Consider the following 22,151-nt stretch of genomic DNA (forward strand, 5'->3'; position numbering starts at 1 on the left):
GCATCTCAATATGAGCTTCTTAGCCATTCTACCTAAAATTTTCATCCCCTTCCACTATTTCACATAGCTGGCCCCTACTTTGTTTTTCTCCTAATACTAACAGCTATTGAACATACTTATTTCCAGTTACTTATATTGTTCATTATCTGCCTAACCCACCAGAATCTCCTCTTGGTCAGGGATATATGTCTGTTTTGTTTCACCACTGTCCTTGGAACAGAGTCTGGCAATATAGTAGATAATCAGTAAATACTGAGGATATTATTATCTAATTCTAAGTACATGTAGACTAATAATCCCTATGTTCTACCATTTTCAAAGCTAGAAGGAACCTTAAAGATCATATAGTCCAGTACTGATGGTTTGAGGACCCCGGAGAACAGAGAGCTGAAGACTCTTGTCTGCAGATGAGGACAGCAATGGAAACTTGCCAGAGCTCTTTTATTACATGTCTTACAGTAACCTTTACCTTCAACATCTATGTTGAGTCAACACTTATAATTCCATGTAAAACTCTATTTATACTATAATCTTATTTACTAATATTTTTCTTAAATACTAAGTCTGTTAGTTGCAGGTGAACTCCCCTGAGGTCAGGAAAAATATGTCTCCATTTGTCACATCTCATTTACGTGAGGCTAAATACATTTCCAGTTTGAGGGATTATGGCTCTAACATTTAATTTTGAAGGTGACAACATTTTAATATCCTAGTCATTATTATTGGGCTGATTTTTTTTGGCTTATATATTTTGAATGTGCCTGTTACCTAAGGCTAACAAAAAATATTAATAAGCACCACTTTCTTGGAACAAAGCAAGATTTTTATTGTTGTTCCTCTTGGTAAGAGTTGTTTCTAATGTTAATGTAAGTCGCTTTCTCACAAGTAGATCTGTAAGTTAGTGCACCTACTGCCTCAGAAATAATGGGCTCCAGCCACTAGGGAGTTGAAAAATATTAGATAAGCTCTTCTCTAAAATGGGGAAAAGATTTATGTGTCAAATAAAGGCTAGCATGGATGACTTCTCGAGTCCCTTCAATTTTAAGATTCTGTGACTCTAAAAGGATATCAAGTATAATATATTCTCTATTCTATGAAACATATGGTGGAAAGTGGACATAATTACACATACAATTTTTAAATGATTAAGCTTTTATTAAAGCTAGCTTTGAAATACAAGTGAATAACAATTATTAATTACATTTCTAGGAATATTAGAATATATTATTATATTATATACAGTACCTTATATTATAAACATATATATCACATACAAGTCCCTTACCAGATACATTTTTTGCAAATATTTTCTCTCATTCTGTAGGTTTTGTTTTACTTTTTTGTTGGTGTTCTTTGAAGCACAAATTTGAAAAGTTCCAGTGAAGTCCAATTTATCTTTTTCTTTTGTTATTTGCTCTTTTGGTATCACATCTAAGAAACCATTGCCTAAACCAAGGCTAAGGAGATTTACTCCTATGGTTTCTTCTAGGAGTGTTGAAGTTTTAGTGCTTACCTTTAGTTCTGTGATCAATTTTGAGTTAATTTTTGCATATGATGTGAAGTAGGAATCCAGCTTCATTCTTTTGCACATGGGCATCTAGTTTTTGCAGCATCATTTATTGAAAAGACTGTTCTTTCATCATTGAATTATTTTGGTACCTGTTGAAAATCATTTGACCAAATGTGAGGTTTAGTTTCTGGACTCTCTGTTCTGTTTATTTGATCTGTATGCCTATCCTTCTGTTAGTTCCATACTGCCTTGATTACTGTAGCTTTGTAGTGGGTTTTGAAATGGGAGCATGTGAGTCGTTCAACTTCGTTCTTCCTTTTGAAGATTGTTTTGGCAATTCTTGGTCTTTTCTTTTTCCATATGAGTTCCAAGATCACTTTATTAATTTCTGCTTTAAGGCAGATACAGATTGCATTAACTCTGTAGGTCAATTTGGATTGTATTGCTGTCTTAACATTAAATCTTCCAATCCAAGAACAATGGGATATTTTCCATTTACATAAGAATTCTTTCTTGAACTATGTTCTATAGTTTCAGCGTACAAGTCTTGAAACATCTTTTATTTCATTTATTTATTTATTTCATAAACTTCTTTTATTTCATTTCTAAATGGTTTATTCTTTTTGATAGTATTGTAAATGGAATTGCTTTCTTAATTTTATTTTTGGGTTGTTCATTCCTAGTATATAGAAATACTGCTAATTTTGGTCCTGTATCCTGTAACTTTGCTGAAATTGTTTATTACTTCTAATAGCCTTTTAAGTGAACTTTTTAGAATTTTCTACACACTTGTCATGTCATTTGTGACTAGAGATAGTTTTACTCTTCCTTTCCAATTGTAAGCATTGTAATTCTTTTCCTTGTCTAATTACTGTGTCTAAAACCTTCAGTACAATGTTGAATAGTAGTAGAGAGCAGACACTGTTGTTTTGTTCCTAATCTTGGGGGGAAAAATCAGTATTTTATCATAAAGTATAGCTGACCCTTGAACAATGCAAGGGTTAAGAGTGCTGACCCTCACACAGTTGAAAATCTGTGTATAACATTTAACTCCCCCAAAACTTAACTACTAATAGATTATAGTTGACTAGAAACAAGCTTTATCAGTAACATAAAGTCAATTAACACATATTTTGTAAGTTATATGCATTATGTACTATATTCTTACAATAAAGTGAGGTAGAGAAAAGAAAATAATTCTTCAAATTGTCACAAATCTCCAAAAAAAATTCCAGTATGTTTATTGATAAATATCTGTGTTTAAGTGGACCTGAGCAGTTCAAACTAATGCTGTTCAAGAGTCAGTTGTATAATGTTGTCAACTGTGGGTTTTTCACAGATGCTCATCATCTGAATGAAGAAGTTCTCTTCTATTTGTAATATTTGTATTATAATTTTTTCTCTCTTTTAAAGATCATGAATGGTTGTGGAATGTTTTCAAATGTTTTGCCTGCATCTACTGAGATGATCATATGACTTTGTCCTATAGTCTATTAATATGGCAAATTATATTGATTGGTTTTTGATATTAAACCAATCTTGAGTTCCTAGGAGAAATCTCACTTGAACATGGTGTAGCTTCTTTTTTTATATACTGTTGAATTTAGTTTGCTAGTATCTTACTGAGGATTTTTTCACATAAATTCATAAGTGATATTGGTCTGTAGTTTTCATCTGATGTCTTTGGTATTGTTATCAGGGTAATACTGGTTTCAAAGAATGAGTTGGAAAGTATTTCCTTCATGTCTACTTCTTTAAAAAAGTCTGCAAAGAATTGTTATTAATTCTTCTAATGTGTATTACAATTTACCAGTGAAGCCATCTGAGTCTGGATATTTCTTTTGGAAAGTTTTAGAATTACCAATTTCTTTGCTTCTTATTGATATATTCAGATTTTCTATTTCCTTTTGAGTCAGTTTTTGTTTTCAGTGTCTTTCTAGAAATTTATCTATTATATTTAGGTTATCTAATCTGTTGGCATACAGTTGTTCACAGTATTCTCTTATGTGTTCCAAATGGATTGACTCCTTCATCATTATAAAACATCTTTGTCTCTCATAATTTTTGCCTTTAAGTCTATTAGTATGGCCATGCTAGCTCTCTTTTGGTTACTTTTTGCATTGTATATCTTTTTCCATCCTTTTGCTTTTGACCCATTTGTGCCTTTGAATCTAAAGTGCGTTGCTTACTGACAGAATATAATTAGGTCACTAATATATATATGTTAATCTCTGTCTTACTATTGGAGCATTTAATGCATTTATAGTCTAATCAGTAATTACATTGACTGATAAGATATGATTTGTGTCTGCTATTTTGCTATTTGTTTTTTACATCTTCTTTTCTGTTCCTGTCTTCCTCCATTATTGTGTACTTTTAATTAAATAGATCTACTGTACTATATTAATTACCTTTGTTTTTTTACTGTATTTTTTGAGTTTTTTTGTTTGTTTCTTACTGGTTACCCTGGGGATTACAGTTAGCATTTTAATTTAAGAGCACTGGATGCCTCAGCATTCTAGTGTGTTTTAGGGACATATGTTTTGTTATATGTTCCATTAAAAAAGGGTTCTGTCCCTGCATAAGATTGAGATTTGTTTTATACTCTTTTCCTTGTAGGCATTCATAAAACACTTTAAATATTAAAGACTCTAATAAAGCATGCAGCAAAGAAAGCTTCTAAATTTGTTGAAAATTAAAAAAAAAGTGTATCAGCAACATTTGTTGAGTAGCTACTATGTGCAAGCACTGTGGTAGGTGCTTTGTATCTCCCCCAAAGCATTCAAAGTCAGGTCTAGTATTATTTCCTATTCTACCATTGAAATAAATCATGACCAGTCATGGTTGAGCATAATCTTCAAGTTTCTTCTACATATTACATCACCTTAGCCTTCACATCTAAGCTTTTATATACTTGTTTAGCTCTCATCTTATAATAGCTTCAGCCATAATGTATATTCTTTACTTCTTGGATTAGCTGATTATTAATAATCTCATTACAAATGTAATATTTTTCTAATTCATGGACACTTAGAGATGCTTCTTCTTTTAGTGTTGGAGATCCTTTGATCCTAAATACTTATCCTTCTGGCCCAATGTGAGGATTGTTCTTGTAAATGAGAGCTATCCCTTGACTCACCTTCTAGAAGGAGATGAAAGTAGATATATGTATGAATCTAAGTTAAAGGAAGTTGAGAAAGAGTAAGTTTTGAGATATTTGTTCTAATTTCTTAAACATATTGTATTATCCATCTAATATATTATGAACATAGTAGTGTAAAAAATGTCCATAAACGGACATATTGAATATGATTCTTTCATTTTTCTTCTTTTTCAATTAAACAAACCCCTTTAATGTAAAAATTGATATAAAATGATTTGTTATGAAGATGAATTTATGAATTTATTTAAATCATAGCTCTCTAGCCTAGTTCTATAAAGTTTACTTTTATCTTAAGTTAAAAACCAGGGTCTTGAACAGAGGTTCTCAAACTTTCTCAGTTCAAAAAGCCCTTAGTGTCTCAGTAATCTTTTCAAGATATTCCAAAAGAAATACCTAACATTTCTTGTTATTAAGTAGTTAAGTCTAAATGACATAATGTTATCATTTTTAAAAAATAACTTAATGCTTTTTGGGCATTATATAACTTTTCAAACTTTGGAATCAGATTGGACACAGGCATTATCATTTTGTGTTCCACATTAGTTTTTGCATTTACTTGCATTTCCACAGCAACCACTGAAAGCCTAGGCTTTTAGGATGTCACCAAAATGAATGTAGTGATCTAATGTTGAAATTGTGAACTACCTCAAAGTAATAGTTCACCATATCCAAGAGACAGAGTAGGTCTTTGAAATCAGATCCCTATTCTGTGTGGAAAATTGGCTAAATTATTTAACTTTATTGAGCTTCACTTACCTCATCTGCAAAATAGGATCAAAAAATCTACAAATAGGTTTTATAGAGACCAACTGGTGGTATCATTGGCATAATAATTACTGATACAAGGTCACTATTATTGAGGGAGCATTTTGGCCTCCTAAGCAATAGTTAAGAGTTACTGAACAGTCAAAGAAACAGTAAAAATAAAAATTTTTTTTGCACCTAAATTTGATGACCAAATAGTATGACAATTGGTCTTTTTTGAAACACAATTTTTAATTAGTAGTAATATTTCAGAAGGTTTCAGAAAACAAATTTTCAGGGGGGAAATACTAAGTTTAGATTTCAGTTTAAATATTGCTACTTGTTAGAAAAGTAACTTGGCCTCCCTTTCTTCATCTTTAAAATGGTGAAGATAGGACCATGATGGGTGTAGCATTATACATAATCTTGACTTTTCTATAAAAGTAAAAGGCACACATAAAACTCTTAGAAGAAAACATAGGCAAAAACCTCTTGAATATAAACATGAACAACTTTTTCCTGAGTGCATCTCCTTGGACAAGGAAAACAAAATCAAAAAAGAACAAATGGGACTACATCATGCTAAAAAGCTTCTGTACAGCAAAGGACACCATCAGTAGAACAAAAAGGCATCCTACAGTATGGGAAAATATATTTATAAATGACATATCTGACAAGGGGTTAACATCCAAAATGTATAAAGAACTCACATGCCTTAACACCCCAAAAGCAAATAACCCTATTAAAAAATGGGTGGAGGATATGAACAGACAGTTCTCCAAAGAAGAAATTCAGATGGCCAACAGGCACATGAAAAGATGCTCCACATCGCTAATCATTAGGGAAATGCAAATTAAAACCACAATGAGATATCACCTCACACCAGTAAGGATGGCCAGCATCGAAAAGACTAAGAACAACAAATGCTGGCGAGGATGTGGAGAAAGCGGAGCCCTGCTACACTGCTGGTGGGAATGTAAACTAGTTCAACCATTTTGGAAAACAATATGGAGGTTCCACTCCTAGGAATTACCTGAAGAAAACAACTTCTCAGATTCAAAAAGACATATGCAACCCTATGTTTATTGCAGCACTATTTACAATTGCCAAGAAATGGAAGCAACCTAAGTGTCCATCAGTAGATGAATGGAAAAGGAAGAGGTGGTACATATGCACAATGGAATACTATTCAGCCATAAGAAAGAAACAAATCCTACCATTTGCAACAACATGGATGGAGCTAGAGGGTATTATGCTCAGTGAAATAAGTCAGGTGGAGAAAGACAAATACCAAATGGTCTCCCTCATTTGTGGAGTATAACAATGAAGCAAAACTGAAGAAATGAAACAGCAGCAGACTCACAGACTCCAAGAAGGGACTAGCAGTTACCAAAGAGGATGGGTGGGGGAGGGCAGGTGGGGAGGGAGGGAGGAGGGGATTGTGGGGTGTCATGATTGGTGCACATGGTGTGTGTGGGGTCACAGGGAAGACAGACAGTATAGCTCAGAGAAGACAAATAGGGACTCTGTTTCATCTTACTACACTGATGGACAGTGCCTGCAACGGGGTATGGGTTGGGACTTGATAATAAGGGTGAATGTAATAACCACATTGTTTTTCTTGTGAAACCTTCATAAGAGTGTGTATCAATGATACCTTAATTAAAAAAAGAAAATGTAAAAGGCACTTAATAATTGTGTTTCCTTTCTTCCTATTCTTCAGATATTGTTTCTCTTGAGACTGAATTTTACCAGATTCGGTGTTTCTTAGTGGTGTTTCTAAGGGGATATCTTAGGAGATATTTTCTTTATAATCCATAATCATTGATACTTTTCCTATCAGGTTTACAGAAGAAAGAACCGCATTTTATTCTTCAGTCAGACTGTGGGATGATGGAATAATACTACCACAGAAGTCTTGGAAGGTAAACTTCGTTTTCAGTCTCAGTCTTTTTAGTTTGGAATATAGTAGAGGGGACAGTCTAGATTGTCTGACATGAAGCAGTTACCATCAAATATTAATTACCTCTTGATATCATCAGTGGTTTCAGTATCATCTGCCCTTGTTATGACAAATATAAGGTGTCCAGAATAGAAAAAAATTGACTCAAAAACAACTTATTTAAAAAATAACTACTTATTAACTGGTTTATTTGTTTCATTTAACTTAACTTTTTTCCTTAGAACAGATTTACTTGTTTATAGATTGAACATGATCCTCTAGATCCCCCAGATCTAGCTCTGTTTCTCAGAAAACAAGTTCCTTAATTTTTTCAATCTGAACTTCCAAGTTAATTCCTCTTGCCTGACTTAAATCTCCCTCACTTTAATTTAAGCGTTTAAAGCTCATGTTCCATCTTTAGACTTGAAAAGCAGCTCCTGAGCCTTCTTGGAATAATACTAGGAATGACTGCCTGGGACATTTTAATTCTGGGGAAATGGTATTGGCAGAATATTATTCTAGTCACATCTGCCTTGCTCCTTTCTTTGTGCTGTGGTTGTCTCCACACAGGGCTTGCCACAGGATCCTACAAAAGGGGGAGCGGGGTGCACTGAATTGCAAGGCTTACTTCATAGAAAATGAATGGGAAAAAGGCAGGGAATGATTGACAAGTGTAGGAAGTGGTGGTTTTAGGAATTGTCTTAAATTTGAACACTTTATTAAGTTTAAAACTTAATAATTATTCAGTAACTTATTTTCTGAATTTTAATGAAGAAATAGCCTTCTTTGTAAATTATGTTCAAGTGTCATGTCTAGAGACATAAAAACAATGAACTGACATTTGTCTAGAGTCATATATTTCATGTTATTCTCAGGCATGCTTTTCTTTTTGAGTCTTCTAGTTCTATCTAGGAACTTTCCACAAAAAAATAATAATACATTCCACAGGGTTGGGGAGGGGAAAGATGGAAAAGACCAGTACCCAAGTCTCAACAGTAGGTGAGCTTAGATGAGCTCTGCATTTTACTTTATAATTTCCACTTTTCTGTAATTTAAATTTCCTTTGAAAAGTATGTTTTAATGAGTAGTTATAATTTAAAAAATGAGTTTGCATTTTATCTAAATCAAGAAACCAAAAGAATCATATCTGCCTAGTCATATCTGTCTTGCTCCTTTCTTAGTGCTGTGGTGATCTCCACAGGCTATTCCTTCAAGATATTCTTACTTCATGAAACACAAGGCTGATCATCTTAAATACTATGATGTGTAATACTTTTGAGCATAAAATAGATAATAAGATTAAGATGTAGAATAAAATTATTTGTCAATCTCCATTCTTTTTTGCAACAGGTGGCACAGAATAGAATTATCTAAAAAATAAATTTAAAATGTATTAATACCTAAATGTCAATAAGTTAATATTTTCTCTCTCCTCTTTCTCTTTGGTCAGGTGACTGCATGGTGCTTAAATATTAGATAGAAAAGGCAGCAAAGTGTAACCCCTAACACTATCCCATAGTTCAATTTTAAACACAAATTACCTTTGTAAGTATTTTATGCTGTTTTTCAAAAAATTAGTCACTACTACATGTAATTGCTTTGATGTTATATAAGCTCTTAATAGATAATTTAATCCTCAGGGATGTTACTTTTTTGAGAGCCCTCAGTGGATTAGAGATAGGAATACTCATTGCAAAGTCAGAAATAATCAGTAGTTGCCCATATTAATGGAAATATTAAAAACTAAAAAGTCTGAGAATATTTACACAGACATACATATATTTTATATTATATATATATTATACATAATGTGTGTGTATATATATATATAAATACATAATTATTAATTACTTTTATATGATCGTCCCTTGTTTGAGAAAAGGTTTGGTTTGACATTTAGTAGTTAAGCCTTTTGCATGATATTGCCTTGACTCAGCAAAGCCACATACAGATCAGGTGTAGAGGACTTTGGCTTTTAAATGTTAAAAAATAATTGGAGCAGATGGGTACCTAAGATACACTTTTATAATAAGAATAAAAAACGGTTTAATGAATCCACATTTGTTTTCTCTTTGATTGTTAAATATGTTGAGTTTTTTAGTTGTGATCTGCTTGTCTTATATAGAGAAAGTATGATTATCTGAAATGTGTAGTCTTTAAAAAAGAAATTGCTTGTTTGACTCTGCGCTCTCTGCAAACATTGCAAAATTGTGTTCATCTGCAAGTTAAAACCTTGTAATATGGCAGGCTAAAATTGAACAGAATTTGATTGTAGACCTGACTATATTTTTCTTGGTTTTATCAAAGAAACATAACTTGCTGGGATGTGCTCAGGATTTTTTGAACAGTCCATGAAAAGTGACTGGGATGTTAATCTCCACTTCAGCTCTGGCAACTTCACTCAAGTCCTTGGCATTCAGGATCAAGAGATATGCGGGCTTTTGTCCTGCCCCAGGGCTCACCACCACACTCAGAACTACACCTGTTAATCAGGATTAAATAAGGCAATGTTGGATTAAAAAGCCCAGGACCATAAATTAAATGTCATTAAAATAATGTAAGAGGTATTACACTGACAAATGAAGAAAAACCATATGACTTGATATCTTGTTCTGACTCTCCCACCATCTGGTTGTATAATCACCGTGAAGGTGTCTTTTAAACTCTTCATATCCCCCAGACTGTAAGCTCCAGAAGGGAGTGACTATATCTGTCTTGCCCACTATGGTACCCCAATAGCCTACTACAATGACTAGAACATAGTCGGTGCTCATTAAATTATTATGGACCTGTGTTCCTACCTGTAACATGATTTAACATTCATTCTACCTACTGCCAAAAATTTTTTAAAGTGTTGTGACAATCAAATGAAAAATGTATATTGAAAGACTTTGAAAACAATAAGCATATTATTTCTATAATTCCCAGCACACATCTGGAAGCATACTTCCTTCAAACAAAATGAGAACAAGCCTTTTGCAGTTTTGACTGGATAGGCTGTATATGTAAAATCATTTAGCATGAAATGGCTCTACAATTCTTTATTTTACTCATTTCTCTGTGATTTTCCATATTTTATCTCAGAGAGTGTAATCTCCTCCCTGTCCCAGCTAACCAGTAGTTAACTAAGACTGATGATTGTAATTTAGTTGCTGTGTTATAGGTTATATTCTTTTCTAGTCCCAGCTTGCTAAAAGAACCAACCCAAACCAGACTTACAAAGCCTCATTCTCATTTTCTTTGATCTGTTAGAATATTCAATTTTCCCCCTTTAGAACTCGATCCTTTTTCAGAAATGCATCTAGGTCAGGAAAGGTAGAAGCCTAGAATTCATGCAGCTCTTTCTTTGGCCTTCCCTCCCACATCTGCAATAGATATGGATGCTCCCTCATGACACCAGATGGTGCTTTACCATTTTTTTCCACGGTTAATAAGATCTAGCTACAAGATGAAACTTTTCAAATAAGTTTAAATTCTTTAGTGTGGTCCCAGTCAGTAGTCCTAAGGACTGGATCTCAACAGTAGGAAATAATCACTGACTCTTCTCTTAGTGAATTAATATATAGAACTCTGGTGAAAAGAGAGTGTTCAGACACATCTATTGCTTTCATTACCATCATCTTCTTCTAAAGCATCTGGGTGAGAAACAAAGATGGGTTCTGATGGGTATGAATCAGGTTCTTGCCAGACCCAAGTTTCTTTCGTTTTGACGTTCAGTTTACAGAGCTGCTTGTAAGAAAGAAAAATCAATCTATCAGCCCATATGCTTTATTTGACTAGTATATGACTCAAAGTACTGTTCTAATATTCATAAGATGGATTAATTACCCTGTCTGGAACAAAGTGGTTCAAGCCAAGTCCGTACGCGTATGTATAAGGTTTCCCACCATACTTCCGGTAATTGATTTGAGGAAACTCAAATGCTACAAAGTAGAGCACATGCTTAGGAAAGCCCAATTAAAACTTTCTGACTGAAACATTTTGTTCCCTCTCATGTGACTTTTCTCCAGATCATCTCACCTTGGCGTGGCCCTGAAAAGAGAACCTCGGGTTCCAGCCAGATGGTCCCGTCACTGCACAGAATTGCGGTGGCAGTTGTGTTGGGAAGTGTGACTAAATTCTTGCCTGTGTCAGCCTGAGAAAGAGGATAACAGAAACCTCAGGGAGCAGGGAAGAAAAATCGAGCAGCCATAGTGCAGTCTCTTCAAGTTTTGTCTCCTGAGTTCTTCATTTCTTAAGTCACCAGATAGGGAGGGGCATGCAGAAAACTACAGGCCCCAGAGCCCAGGAGTGAGTCCAGGGAAGCTGCCTGTGCCTGTCAGTCACTGGCTATGTATCACCGGGAAATTCACATAACCTCTGAGTCCTCAGTTTTCACAGCTGTAAAATGAGATTGTCCTCAAAGGAAGTTCTGGGCTTTGAGAAAGGGCCTCCAAAACAAAAAAGTTTTTCTGTAGAATAACAAAGACTTCAACCCCTAGGCATCAATTTACAGTGTTTACCTCCTTTATAGTTAGGATATTTTGATCTTTTTTGTTTGAACAAAAATCATATAGTTATGCTGTCAAAAAGAAAAAAAGAAAAAGAGAAACTATTGGACTAGAAAAAGATCTTTTCTAAGATCTTTCATCACCCACATAAACCCACATCATGACTTTTCATATAATTTTATGAATGGAATGGATACCATGAGCCCTTTCTAGGGACATATTCATTTACTAATTAATACCTGGGTACATATTTTGTGCTAGACTGTACTCTAGGCATTTGGGATAGTTCAGAGAACAGAGTCTCTGTACTTATGAAGCTTATATTCTAGTTTAGGGACATAAACAGTAGATATACCTAATAGATAAAGTATATAGTGTATCATGAATGTGGGGAGAAAACCTAGAACAGGGTAAGGAGGGTCTGAATTGTATAGGAAAGGTGAGTTGTAAAAGGTGGTCAGGGTCGGGCTCATTGAAAAGGCGATACTTGAGACAAAACTTGTAGGCTATGAGGAAGTTAGCAGTACAGATTCTGGGGAAGAACATTCAAGCAGAGAGAGCAAACAGTACAAAGGCCTGAGGTAGGAAAATGCCAAATGTGCTTAAAGAGAAGAGTATTAATATATTCAGTTAGTGGCTGTAACTAACTGAGCACAGAGGAAACGAGCATGAGAGGAGGGCAGAGGGGTAGTGGGGCCAGAATATGTAAAGCCTTGTAGGTCACTGTGAGGACTTGTTTTTTTTCTGTAAGTGAGAGATGGGAAGCCATTGGAGGGTTCTAAGCAGAGGAGTGACATTGATTAATTTTAAAAGAATTGTTCTGGCTTCTGTTAAGACTACCCTTGAGAGTAGGGGGATGCAAGAGAGAATAGGGGAAGCTGTTTGTCTTGCAGCTGTCCAGTTAAAAGAAAACAATGGTTCAGACTAGTCTCGTAGCACTGGGGTTGGTGAGAAGCGGAAGGCAGCCAAGAGGATTTCTTGGTAAGTGGGATGTGGGGTGGGGAAGAGGTCAGACATTACGAGAGGAGTTAAGGGCAACTCCAAGGTGTTTGGCCTGAACAATTAGGCATTGGAGTTGTCACAATGAAGATGGGGACCACTGCAGGTGGGATACATTTTTTGTTGAGGGAAGAGGAGAAGTTTAGGTTTTGTCTTATTAAGTGTGAAATGTCTACTGCACCTCCAAATAGAGACATGGAGTTGGCAGCAGTATATATGACCTTGAGTTGAAAAGACAGTTGAAAATGTAAATGTGTCTGCTTTAAAGCATGAATCTTTACAAAGGGAGTAAATGTACAAATAGAATGAAGGGCTGAGTTCTGGTACCTTCTAACATTAAGAAGTCTGTAAGAAGAGGAATGAGTGGATGGCTGGTGGGGGCAAGAGGAGTCAAGAGAAGGATTTTGTAAGGTGACAAAATAATAGCATGATATGAATGATCAAATGAAAAGGGGAGGAGAGTGATGACAGAGGACAGAGGGAGAATTTCTAGAGTGATGTTACGTGGGTGAGCAAGGATGGACAGGACTAGCTCTGGATAGGATAATGGATAACTCAGTGGGAGCACAGATGCTCGTGGGTGGGTAGATACAGCAGGAGTCTGATTCCTTTCATTTGTTCCAATAAAATACAAAGCAGAGCCATCAGCTGAGAATGAGCATGAAGGTGGAAAGTGTCAAAAGTTTGAAGAGAGGAGGGTGTGAAATATTTAACTAGATAAGAGGGAGAGCAAATGAAGTTGGGAAAGGTAGCCTTAAGGTTTGTGGTCTTGTATTTAAAAATGGGCCAGTTAACATGCCTGTGTGTTTTCAGTTCTCAGCTTCAGCTTCAGAAATACAAGCATGGAGTGCACAGAGTGACTTTAACTAGGATTGTCATTTTGACAAATGAATTCAATAAAGGAAGAAAGATGCAAGAGAAATGAAGATCTAGGCAAGGGGGTGATTATGCTTATTGACCATGTAGTTTAATTGAGTAAGAAGGAAGTTAAGTTCTCAGGGGAATGAGGGATATGTGAGAAGGTAATAGTTTCAATGGATTCTCCTGGCTGGAACTGCCAGAGGGCAAGTGAAAGATAAGAGGTGGTAGTAAGAGCGTGTCATGCATGAAACTAAGATTATGGAGGAAGCACAGTCATAGCACTGTAACGGCAAGGTCAGGGGTATGATAGAGGGAGTGAGTGGCTGACACAGAATGGAAGACCTGAGCAGCAGAGGAAGTCAAGGGACTGGGAGGCGAAGTTGTTGGGAGGATCACCTATGATGTGTATACTGAAATCTCCAAGAGTCTGTAGATCTGGGGAGTATGATATTGAGCCAGGAGTGAGAGGGAGTGATGGTCAGTGGATGACAATAGTGACCGGTATACACATATATATGTGCACATTCCACTTGGCTATATAATTAGCTAAAATGAGGTTACAAATTGGGAGAGTTTAAAGGTTTTGGAAGGAAGAATGGTCTGGAGGCAGAAAAATGGAACAAAGAGGACAACTATGCCAATTCTAAGCCCAGTGAGAAAAAGGCTGGAGAAGGAGAAGCTGCAACCCTGAAAAATCACTGCTGGAGAGACCAGAGTCCTTGAGAGAGACCCGGGTTCTGTTAAAGGGGAAAGGATGGAATGTTCTAAGAAGGTAGCGGGAATTTCTCTAGTTATGTATTATGAACTTAGAGGAAACAGGAGAAGATTTTCAGGATAGGGAAGGGATGGGAGGTGAGGAGCAAATAGATAAAGGAATATAATGAGGTTTTGTGAAATAAGGCCTCAAGGCACTTCATGTTGTCGGTGGGAGGAGAGTGGTGTGTGTACAAATATGCATATTTACATAAGCATGCAATAAATTCTAATGTTTATGTTAAACATGTTATTTATGTGATTGTAAATTTTACTTTGTTCTGTTTTTTGTATTATTAAATTAGGTTTTTTAATGTATGAAATCTGTAACATCATCTTTGCTTCCTCAGCAACTGGCTCAGCCTTTTGACTCCTTCCTGATCCTTATATTTGCATTTATACTTAGACCCAGAGATCTCACTTCCAAGAATCTGTCCTATTCCTGTATTTGCACATATATGAAATAACATATATACGTTATTCCTTGTGACATCTCTAATAGCCAAAGATTGGAAACAACTCTGTTGCTCAGCAGTGAGGGACTTGGGTATGTTCACAAAGAGAATACTGCCAGGTGAACAAAGGATGATCTCCAACATATTGTTAAAAGAAAAGAGCAAGCACTTAATAATGGATATAGAAAGTTACTTTTTGTATTAAGAGAATGGGAAATAATAATTTATATATGTATTTGTTTTCTTATATTTGCATAAACAAAAGAAAAGGAAAGACATTAAAAGTTACACATAGATGAATGGATAAAGAACATGAGGTACATATACACAGTGGGATATTATTTGGCCATAAAAAGAGAAGAAATCCTGCCATTTGTAACAACATGGATGGATCTAGAGGGTATTATGCTCAGGGAAATAAGCCATGCGGAGAAAGACAAATACCAAATGATCTCACTTGTTTGTGGAATATAAAAACAAAGCAAAACTAAAGGAACAAAACAGCATTAGACTCATAGACAATGAGAAGTGACTAGTGGTTACCAAGGGGGAGGGGAGTGGGGGAGGGGGAATTGGGAGGCAGACTGTTGAACTGCTGTGATGTACATTTGATAATAAAAAAAAAAGTTACACATATGAAGTAAAGGGGGATGGTATGAACCGAATGCAAAGAGAGGTTGGCGTGAGACTTCCTAGTGTATATACCTTTGTATATCATTTTGATTTTTTGACCATTTAAAAGCACTGCTTATGCAAAAATAATAAAGATGTATTTAAAAAATACTACCATTACCTTAATCAGTAAACTGGAAACTACAGCCATCTTATATTCTTTCCCCTCTTTCTATTTCGCCCAATTTATGACCTATTTTTCCCTTCAGTGCCAATCTGCTGAATGTGTAGACTACATCAGCCTGCTTCCACATCCTCACCAACTGCCCACCTACCTGTATTGCCTTGAGAGCTGATTTCTACCCCTTTTACCCTCTTGCCTTGGAGATCACTAAATCGGGCGTTTGGTGCTGTCTTTATCCTTGTAAACTTGTCTATAGACCCAGGGGCATCAGTGAGACCTCTCTTGGCCTCTTCTATTATGTTAACTAGACCTCTTGGGGACCTTTCTCTCTTTTCTTTTTCTGGCTTCTCTTTTTCTACCACTTGCCTCACAGGGCATTTCCCAAACATCTGTGCTTGGCCATTTTTTCTTCTTTCTCAGCATTTTCTGGGCTGTCCAATTCTTCACTTTTAAAATATGTAAATATGAAAGTTTCTTTTAGAAAATTTACTCTAAAGTATGAACTTCTTCCTGCAAGAAGTCTTACCTGTCTATTCTCACATATTTGATAATCATTTCAAGACCTGTAACTATTAGTGCTTTTCTGCCAATTCTATTTGTCTCACAAGGTCCTGCATTTACATATGAAAGCCTACAAGATAACTTCATGAAGATTTTTGATGTTGATTTTGTTGTTGATGATGATGAATATTTATTTAACACTCACTTTGTGCCAGGGACTATACTGACTGACATAAATCACCTCATTTATTGATCACAACAACCTAGAAATGGATATCGATAAAGAAAACGAAATTTAAGAAAGCTAAATGCTTCTCTTTACAGATAGAGAAAAGGAAATTTAGGCTTAAACCACACAACTGGTAAGTGGCAGAGCTGAAATATAAGCCCAGGTCTGTTTGCCTTGGAGTCAGCCCTCTTACATATTATCCCCTTTCCACATATTCTACAATTTCTGTTTTTCTCCAAACCAATCTCATATTCTACAAGTCATGTTACATTTACAAAAGTATCACTATTCTAGACACAAAAGCTTAAAGGATCTTTACTACACTTTGCTTGTCTAAGATTTAATTCATTCTGTCATCCAATCAAATGCAAGGTCTTTTTAATTTCACCTGTAGGAACTCTTACTTTTGTCTGTTTGTTCCTACTATCACTACAATATCTGCTCACCTGAGTGATTTTAATTGCCTCCTATCCCAGCTCCTGAGCTCCATCCCTTCTGCACTTCTAGTACTACATATAACAAACACAGCTTTGTTTTAGCAAATCAAAGTACTAAAGCTGTGAATGTCCTAGTTATTACTTGTCCAATTTACTTAGGTTCAGAGCAGGCAACTGAAATTTAGGCTAATTAAGTGACAGGGAACCAGACATTTAGTAGTAGAGACAACCATAAAAGTCAGTACACTTGATACCCAGTTTACCAACTCTGAATATGGTTTTCTTCTATTCGAGAATCTTTACTGTTCCCTTCCCCACAGCCAAATAAAGTACAAACCTCTTAGCCTGGCCTTAAAGCCTTCCAAGATTACTGGCCTACTTTTTTAGGTCTCCCCATTTTTCCCACTACTTTGCTTGTTTCCTGACCAGTTGGATTATAATCAGTTCCCTCTGTTTTTCTGTCCATTTCCACTTCTTTGTCTTTCCTCCTGTCTTCAACTGATATGCTTTAATCCCATCTCTTCTGCTAAAATACTGCAAATGACTGTGTTCCATGAATCACCCCAAATAAGTATGATTCCTTTCTCTGAATAGCCAAAGCAATTCATCCTTCCCTCCCTCATCTCATGCTGATGTGCATTATCATTTCTGAATCCTCTTCCTTCTCCCTACACATAGGTAATGAGTTCCATAAGAGCACGATGTGTATCCTATTGATGTGCCCACTGAAATAACTGGGACAGTACCATGTTATAGGGGTTAATTAATAACTATTGGAAGAAATAGAAGGCAGGGTCTAGGGTAATAGACATTTCTCATTATCACTGAAGTTCCTCATTCTGTGGTTGGGTGGTCTATCTTCAGGCAGTGATGACTACACATTTAGAAAACTCCTTCCTTTTTCTTTTTGGAAAGTGAAGAGAATAAGGTAAAGAATGCTTAAGTTAAATGATCCTTTATCCTTAATTTAAAGATGATTATTATTTTACCATTATTAGCAAAATAAAAGAGTTTACTAAGATCAACAGACTCATCCATTTGGTATTTTATGGGCATTCAACTACATACCAGAGATATGCTTTGTAAAGGAAAAGTAAGAGTGCCTAAGGTTCCCAGATCAATCTCTGTGATTTCTCTTTTGAGCTCCAGATCCATGTATACCAACTACTTATTGAACATTTCTGCAGGAATAGCCAGTGCATACCTTAAACTTAACATATTTAAAATAAATCTTACTCCTTTTCCTGTAAACTACCACCTCCTACACTTGTGTTTTCAACTCAGCTAAACTGTACCATCATCCCTTCAGTCAAGGCAGAAATCTGAAAGTTGCCCTGAACTCCCTGTCCCTTACCTCTCTCATGCAATTAGACACACCTCCTGATGATACTAATTCCTAAATATTTCTCAACCTTGTACCTTCTCTTTTTTTCCACTTTACATTTTCTTAATTCAGACATTTATCATCTTTTATTTGCCCTATTGCATCAGTCCTCTAGTGGAGCTTCTAGCTTCTAGACTCCTGTCTCGCCTGAGGGGGATTGCCCCCTGGGCAAGTTCACTCTGGATTCAGTGAGAACGAATAACAACAATGAAACAGTAGGGGTAAAAGGGTTTATACCAACCTTTATTCTCACACTGGCAGGTTGAGTCCTGGAATCACGTCTTCCTCTGGAGTGTGCAATCTGTCTCAGTCTCTGCTTCTGAGCAGAGCATTGGGCAGAGCTCTTTATATAGTAACACCGACAATAATGGCTCTTAGCCAATGGGTGTGCAATCATTAGCCTATGCAGTAGGTCAATTACATCATCAAGCAGTTTAGGGTCAGGTGAGGATCCTGGCCACAGGAACTTTCATTATCCCTACAACTCCCTACTTTTCAAACTGTCCTGCATGCTGCTTCTAGAGTAAGCATTCCAAAATACAGATATGATCATGTCACATGAACCCCACTTCACTTAAAATCATTCAATCACTTCCAAAAGGCAGACATGATTCTCGCACTCAATAAACCACATTGATATAAACTCTTTTATCCCTAACTTCTGTTATTGTTATTTGGCTCACTGAATCCAGAATGAACTTGCCTGGGGAGCAATTCCCCTTAGGTGAGACACTCCCCATCATTTATATAACATCCAAAGGCCTGTAAAGCCACATACAATATGACTTCAACCTACCTTTTCAGGCTCTCTGCTCCCTGCCCATCCTTACTATGCTCCTAATACACCAGCCCAGCAACTACATATTTCCATATTAAGTTTTGCTTTTTTAACTTCTCCCTGACTTTTCAGAAGCTCATTTACCTAACTGTAGTGTCCCACCTCAATCTCTTTCTCCTTTCTCATTCTTTATAGAGCTTATAAGCTTGCTAAAGAGCAGTAGTATCTAGTTCTAAATTGGGTTTATTTTCCACTATATCTGATCTAAGCTTTGGGTACAATGTTTTATATTCCATGTAGCTACCTCAACTGCTTTTGTGTAAATATCTCACATATACATAAATAAGAGTGTATGATAATATATCTGTTGTGAAAACTGTGTTATTTTGATTTTGCCTGGCATTTTTATCAGACTAAAAATTCTTGGTGTTACTCTGATATTTTAAAAAGATAGTCACTGAATACAGGTGAGAAAAAGTAGTAATAAAGAGGTGACTGTCAAAATGCTATTAATGATGTTTATCCTCCAGTGATATTTTCAGGTTTGTAGAAAATCAAAATAATGGACTGATTTCCCTTACAAGGTCACTTTTTGATTCTTCTTTGCTCTAGAATCACAAATTATTGCAATTATTTATATTATTGATAAAGGATCCTAGGAATCAGTGGTCTGAACTATTCATTGAGAAAAAACATTTTTAAAGGATTTGTAAATGAAAGAAGAGCAGATTTAATATCAAAACCTGGCTGTGTTCACCCTGGTGTGGCTGCAGCTGGCTTTTGCTAAGTCTTGTTACTCTTTGGAGCTTCAGAATCCTTATTTATAAAATGAGGGGTGCTGAACTAGTTTATATTCAAAGTTCCTTCCACCTCTAAAATTTCAAGACTTTATATATAAACATAAAGCAGGAGAACAAATCCTGAGAGAAACGAAACCTTCTGGTTATAACTGAAATCTATGTAGAGGGCGGTTACCTTGTTAATATTCAAAGGAAGTACGTATCTCCTAACTTCAGGCTGGGGAGCCTTTTGTGCATTTTTTTTCACTTCTTCCCAATTCTCTCGTAAATTGGCTAAATATAAGTAATTATAAACAAATTCAAATCTGCAAAAATAAGAAGTTAAACATGAGCACAATTGCAAATAATTTTTCAGAGATGATCCATGCCTTCTAAAAGCCCCTACTTGTTCTTTATTCCCCAAGCCAGAAACTGCTAATGGCTCAGATATGTTAGAGCCATTTCCTTGTTCCCATGCTGGGTGAAAAAAAAAAAAAAAAAAAGAAACCTGAGCATAGATAGGTTTAAATAACAGCACCTTTAATGCTTTCTGTTTTGCTTCTCCTTCGCCATTCTGTCTGTGTCTTTAGGGCTATAGTCTTTTAGTGACTTCCTTCTGAAGAAAGCAGGCCTCTTTTTCCCAAATCCAGACTGGGTGGAATTCAAGGCTCCTCAAGGGATCTTGTCAAGTTCAAGTTAAGTTTAAATTCACTTATCAGGCCTGATTCATGGACATTTTATTTTCAGGGCTGATTCATGGACTTGATCGGATTTCTATCATTAACTTTGGTTTGATGTTCAGTTTGTGAGTATTTTGGATTACCTAGTTTCCCTAACTGCTTTTTCAATTATAATTTGTGACTTAAGCACACTTATTGCTGTTTGAGATGTAATTCAGCATCTCTGAAGAAGACTTCTGATTTCCAGGGGCAACTAGAGATGTAACATTTATTCCATCCCCTTTCTTACCCTTTCCAGCAACAGAGATCGACAATCAGAAATTCATTGTCTTCATAGGTATTGATGTGATGGAAGAGATTGAAAGAAGAGGTCCTGTATTTATTATTGACATACTTCCTCCTTTTTTTGTCAGCAATATGAAGCCAAACCTTTGAAAAATTAGGAAAATATTTTAAATCATTTAAAAAGGTAAAATAAGAATGAATTATGAAATACTTCTTCAGAATCACAAACCTGACAAATAAATATAAAACTTACCCCCATGGTTTCATTGGACTCAAAGCAGTCCATGTAGTTTGCGCCCCAAAGACTCCATGAGGAAAGGAACTTGAACAGGTTAATTTTGACTGGTGTTTCCACAAAAACAATATAGTTGGGAGTCAAACCAAAACTGTTCAGAGACACAAAAGGACTTGTGAATGGAAAGGGTTGATTCACAAGGAGATGTGTACATGTGAGCTATGCACAGTTAAATGAATCAACAGTGCCTACGTGAAATTAATTACATTTAAATTTAGGTTTCTGCAAGGAAATGTGATCAGGATTGGTATCAAAGGTAGGCAAAGCAGATCTTTAAACTTGAGTTTCTCTGAAGATTTGTAGCAGGCCTCCAAGTTACCTATGGACGTAAGATGGCTTGAATCGATCACTGCAGGGGAATTGTACAACGACCTCTGACTTGCTTATTGGATCTTCCTTGTCTGAAATAAAGTGGTTTTAAAAGGCTTTGGAACAGCCTCTTTTTTTTTGTTTTATACAAAGCATTTGGAACAACTTATACAAGCACAGAAATACATTTTCAGATGTTGATTATGTTTTAGAGCTTAGTTTCACTTTTTCAGTCATTGGTATTTCTTAGCGAAATTTCATGGGAAGCTGCAATCACCCAGGAAAATCCAAATAGCAACATATTTGGAAAAATGCATCCTGATATTATTCTGATAATAATGTTTTCATTTACAAAATCCTTTAAAAATATTTTTCCTCAATGTATAGTTCAGACCATTGGTTCCTAGGATCCTTTATCAATAATATAAAAAATTTAATTTCATGGTGGAGTTACATCTTACAACCAGAGGTGGCGGGTTCTAAATCAGTAGAGTAAGGCAAAACTTCAGTATGGTCAAAACGCCCTTTATAATCTCTTAAAATGCCTATAAAGTATAACGTATGTGAGTTTGTGTTAGTTACCCTGTAGGGTGATTCTTAAGCACATTAATGTTTACTTACTATGAAGTCAGTGTTCTTCAAACCTTAGCATGTATCAGAATCACATAAAGAGCTTATTAAAATACTGATTGCAGGCCTATCCCCAGGACTTCCCACTAAGTCAGCCTCAGGTGGGGCTCAAGATTTATATTTCTAACAGT

General features: G+C 35.8%; 1 protein-coding gene across 3 annotated transcripts in view; it reads right to left on the reverse strand.

Moving 5' to 3' along the window:
• Positions 1 to 1,172: 1,172 nt before the first annotated feature.
• Positions 1,173 to 22,151, reverse strand: part of RPE65 (retinoid isomerohydrolase RPE65) — a 30,426-nt gene continuing 9,447 nt past the window's right edge. For 2 of the 3 annotated variants that reach the window (XM_073234113.1, XM_073234114.1), the window contains 8 exons: positions 21,401 to 21,482; positions 21,040 to 21,172; positions 20,791 to 20,930; positions 20,018 to 20,147; positions 11,380 to 11,494; positions 11,188 to 11,282; positions 10,974 to 11,085; positions 1,173 to 9,841 (listed from right to left, as the gene is read on the reverse strand). In XM_073234113.1, coding sequence (XP_073090214.1) covers positions 9,690 to 9,841; positions 10,974 to 11,085; positions 11,188 to 11,282; positions 11,380 to 11,494; positions 20,018 to 20,147; positions 20,791 to 20,930; positions 21,040 to 21,172; positions 21,401 to 21,482 — 959 coding nt within the window. In that variant the 3' untranslated portion in view covers positions 1,173 to 9,689. Of the gene's footprint in view, positions 9,842 to 10,973; positions 11,086 to 11,187; positions 11,283 to 11,379; positions 11,495 to 20,017; positions 20,148 to 20,790; positions 20,931 to 21,039; positions 21,173 to 21,400; positions 21,483 to 22,151 lie in introns of those variants that run through there. The other variant, XM_073234115.1, reaches the window with a different exon arrangement.

The sequence above is a fragment of the Manis javanica genome, chromosome 4 (assembly GCF_040802235.1).
Source record: "Manis javanica isolate MJ-LG chromosome 4, MJ_LKY, whole genome shotgun sequence".
Classification (NCBI taxonomy): Eukaryota; Metazoa; Chordata; class Mammalia; order Pholidota; family Manidae; genus Manis; species Manis javanica.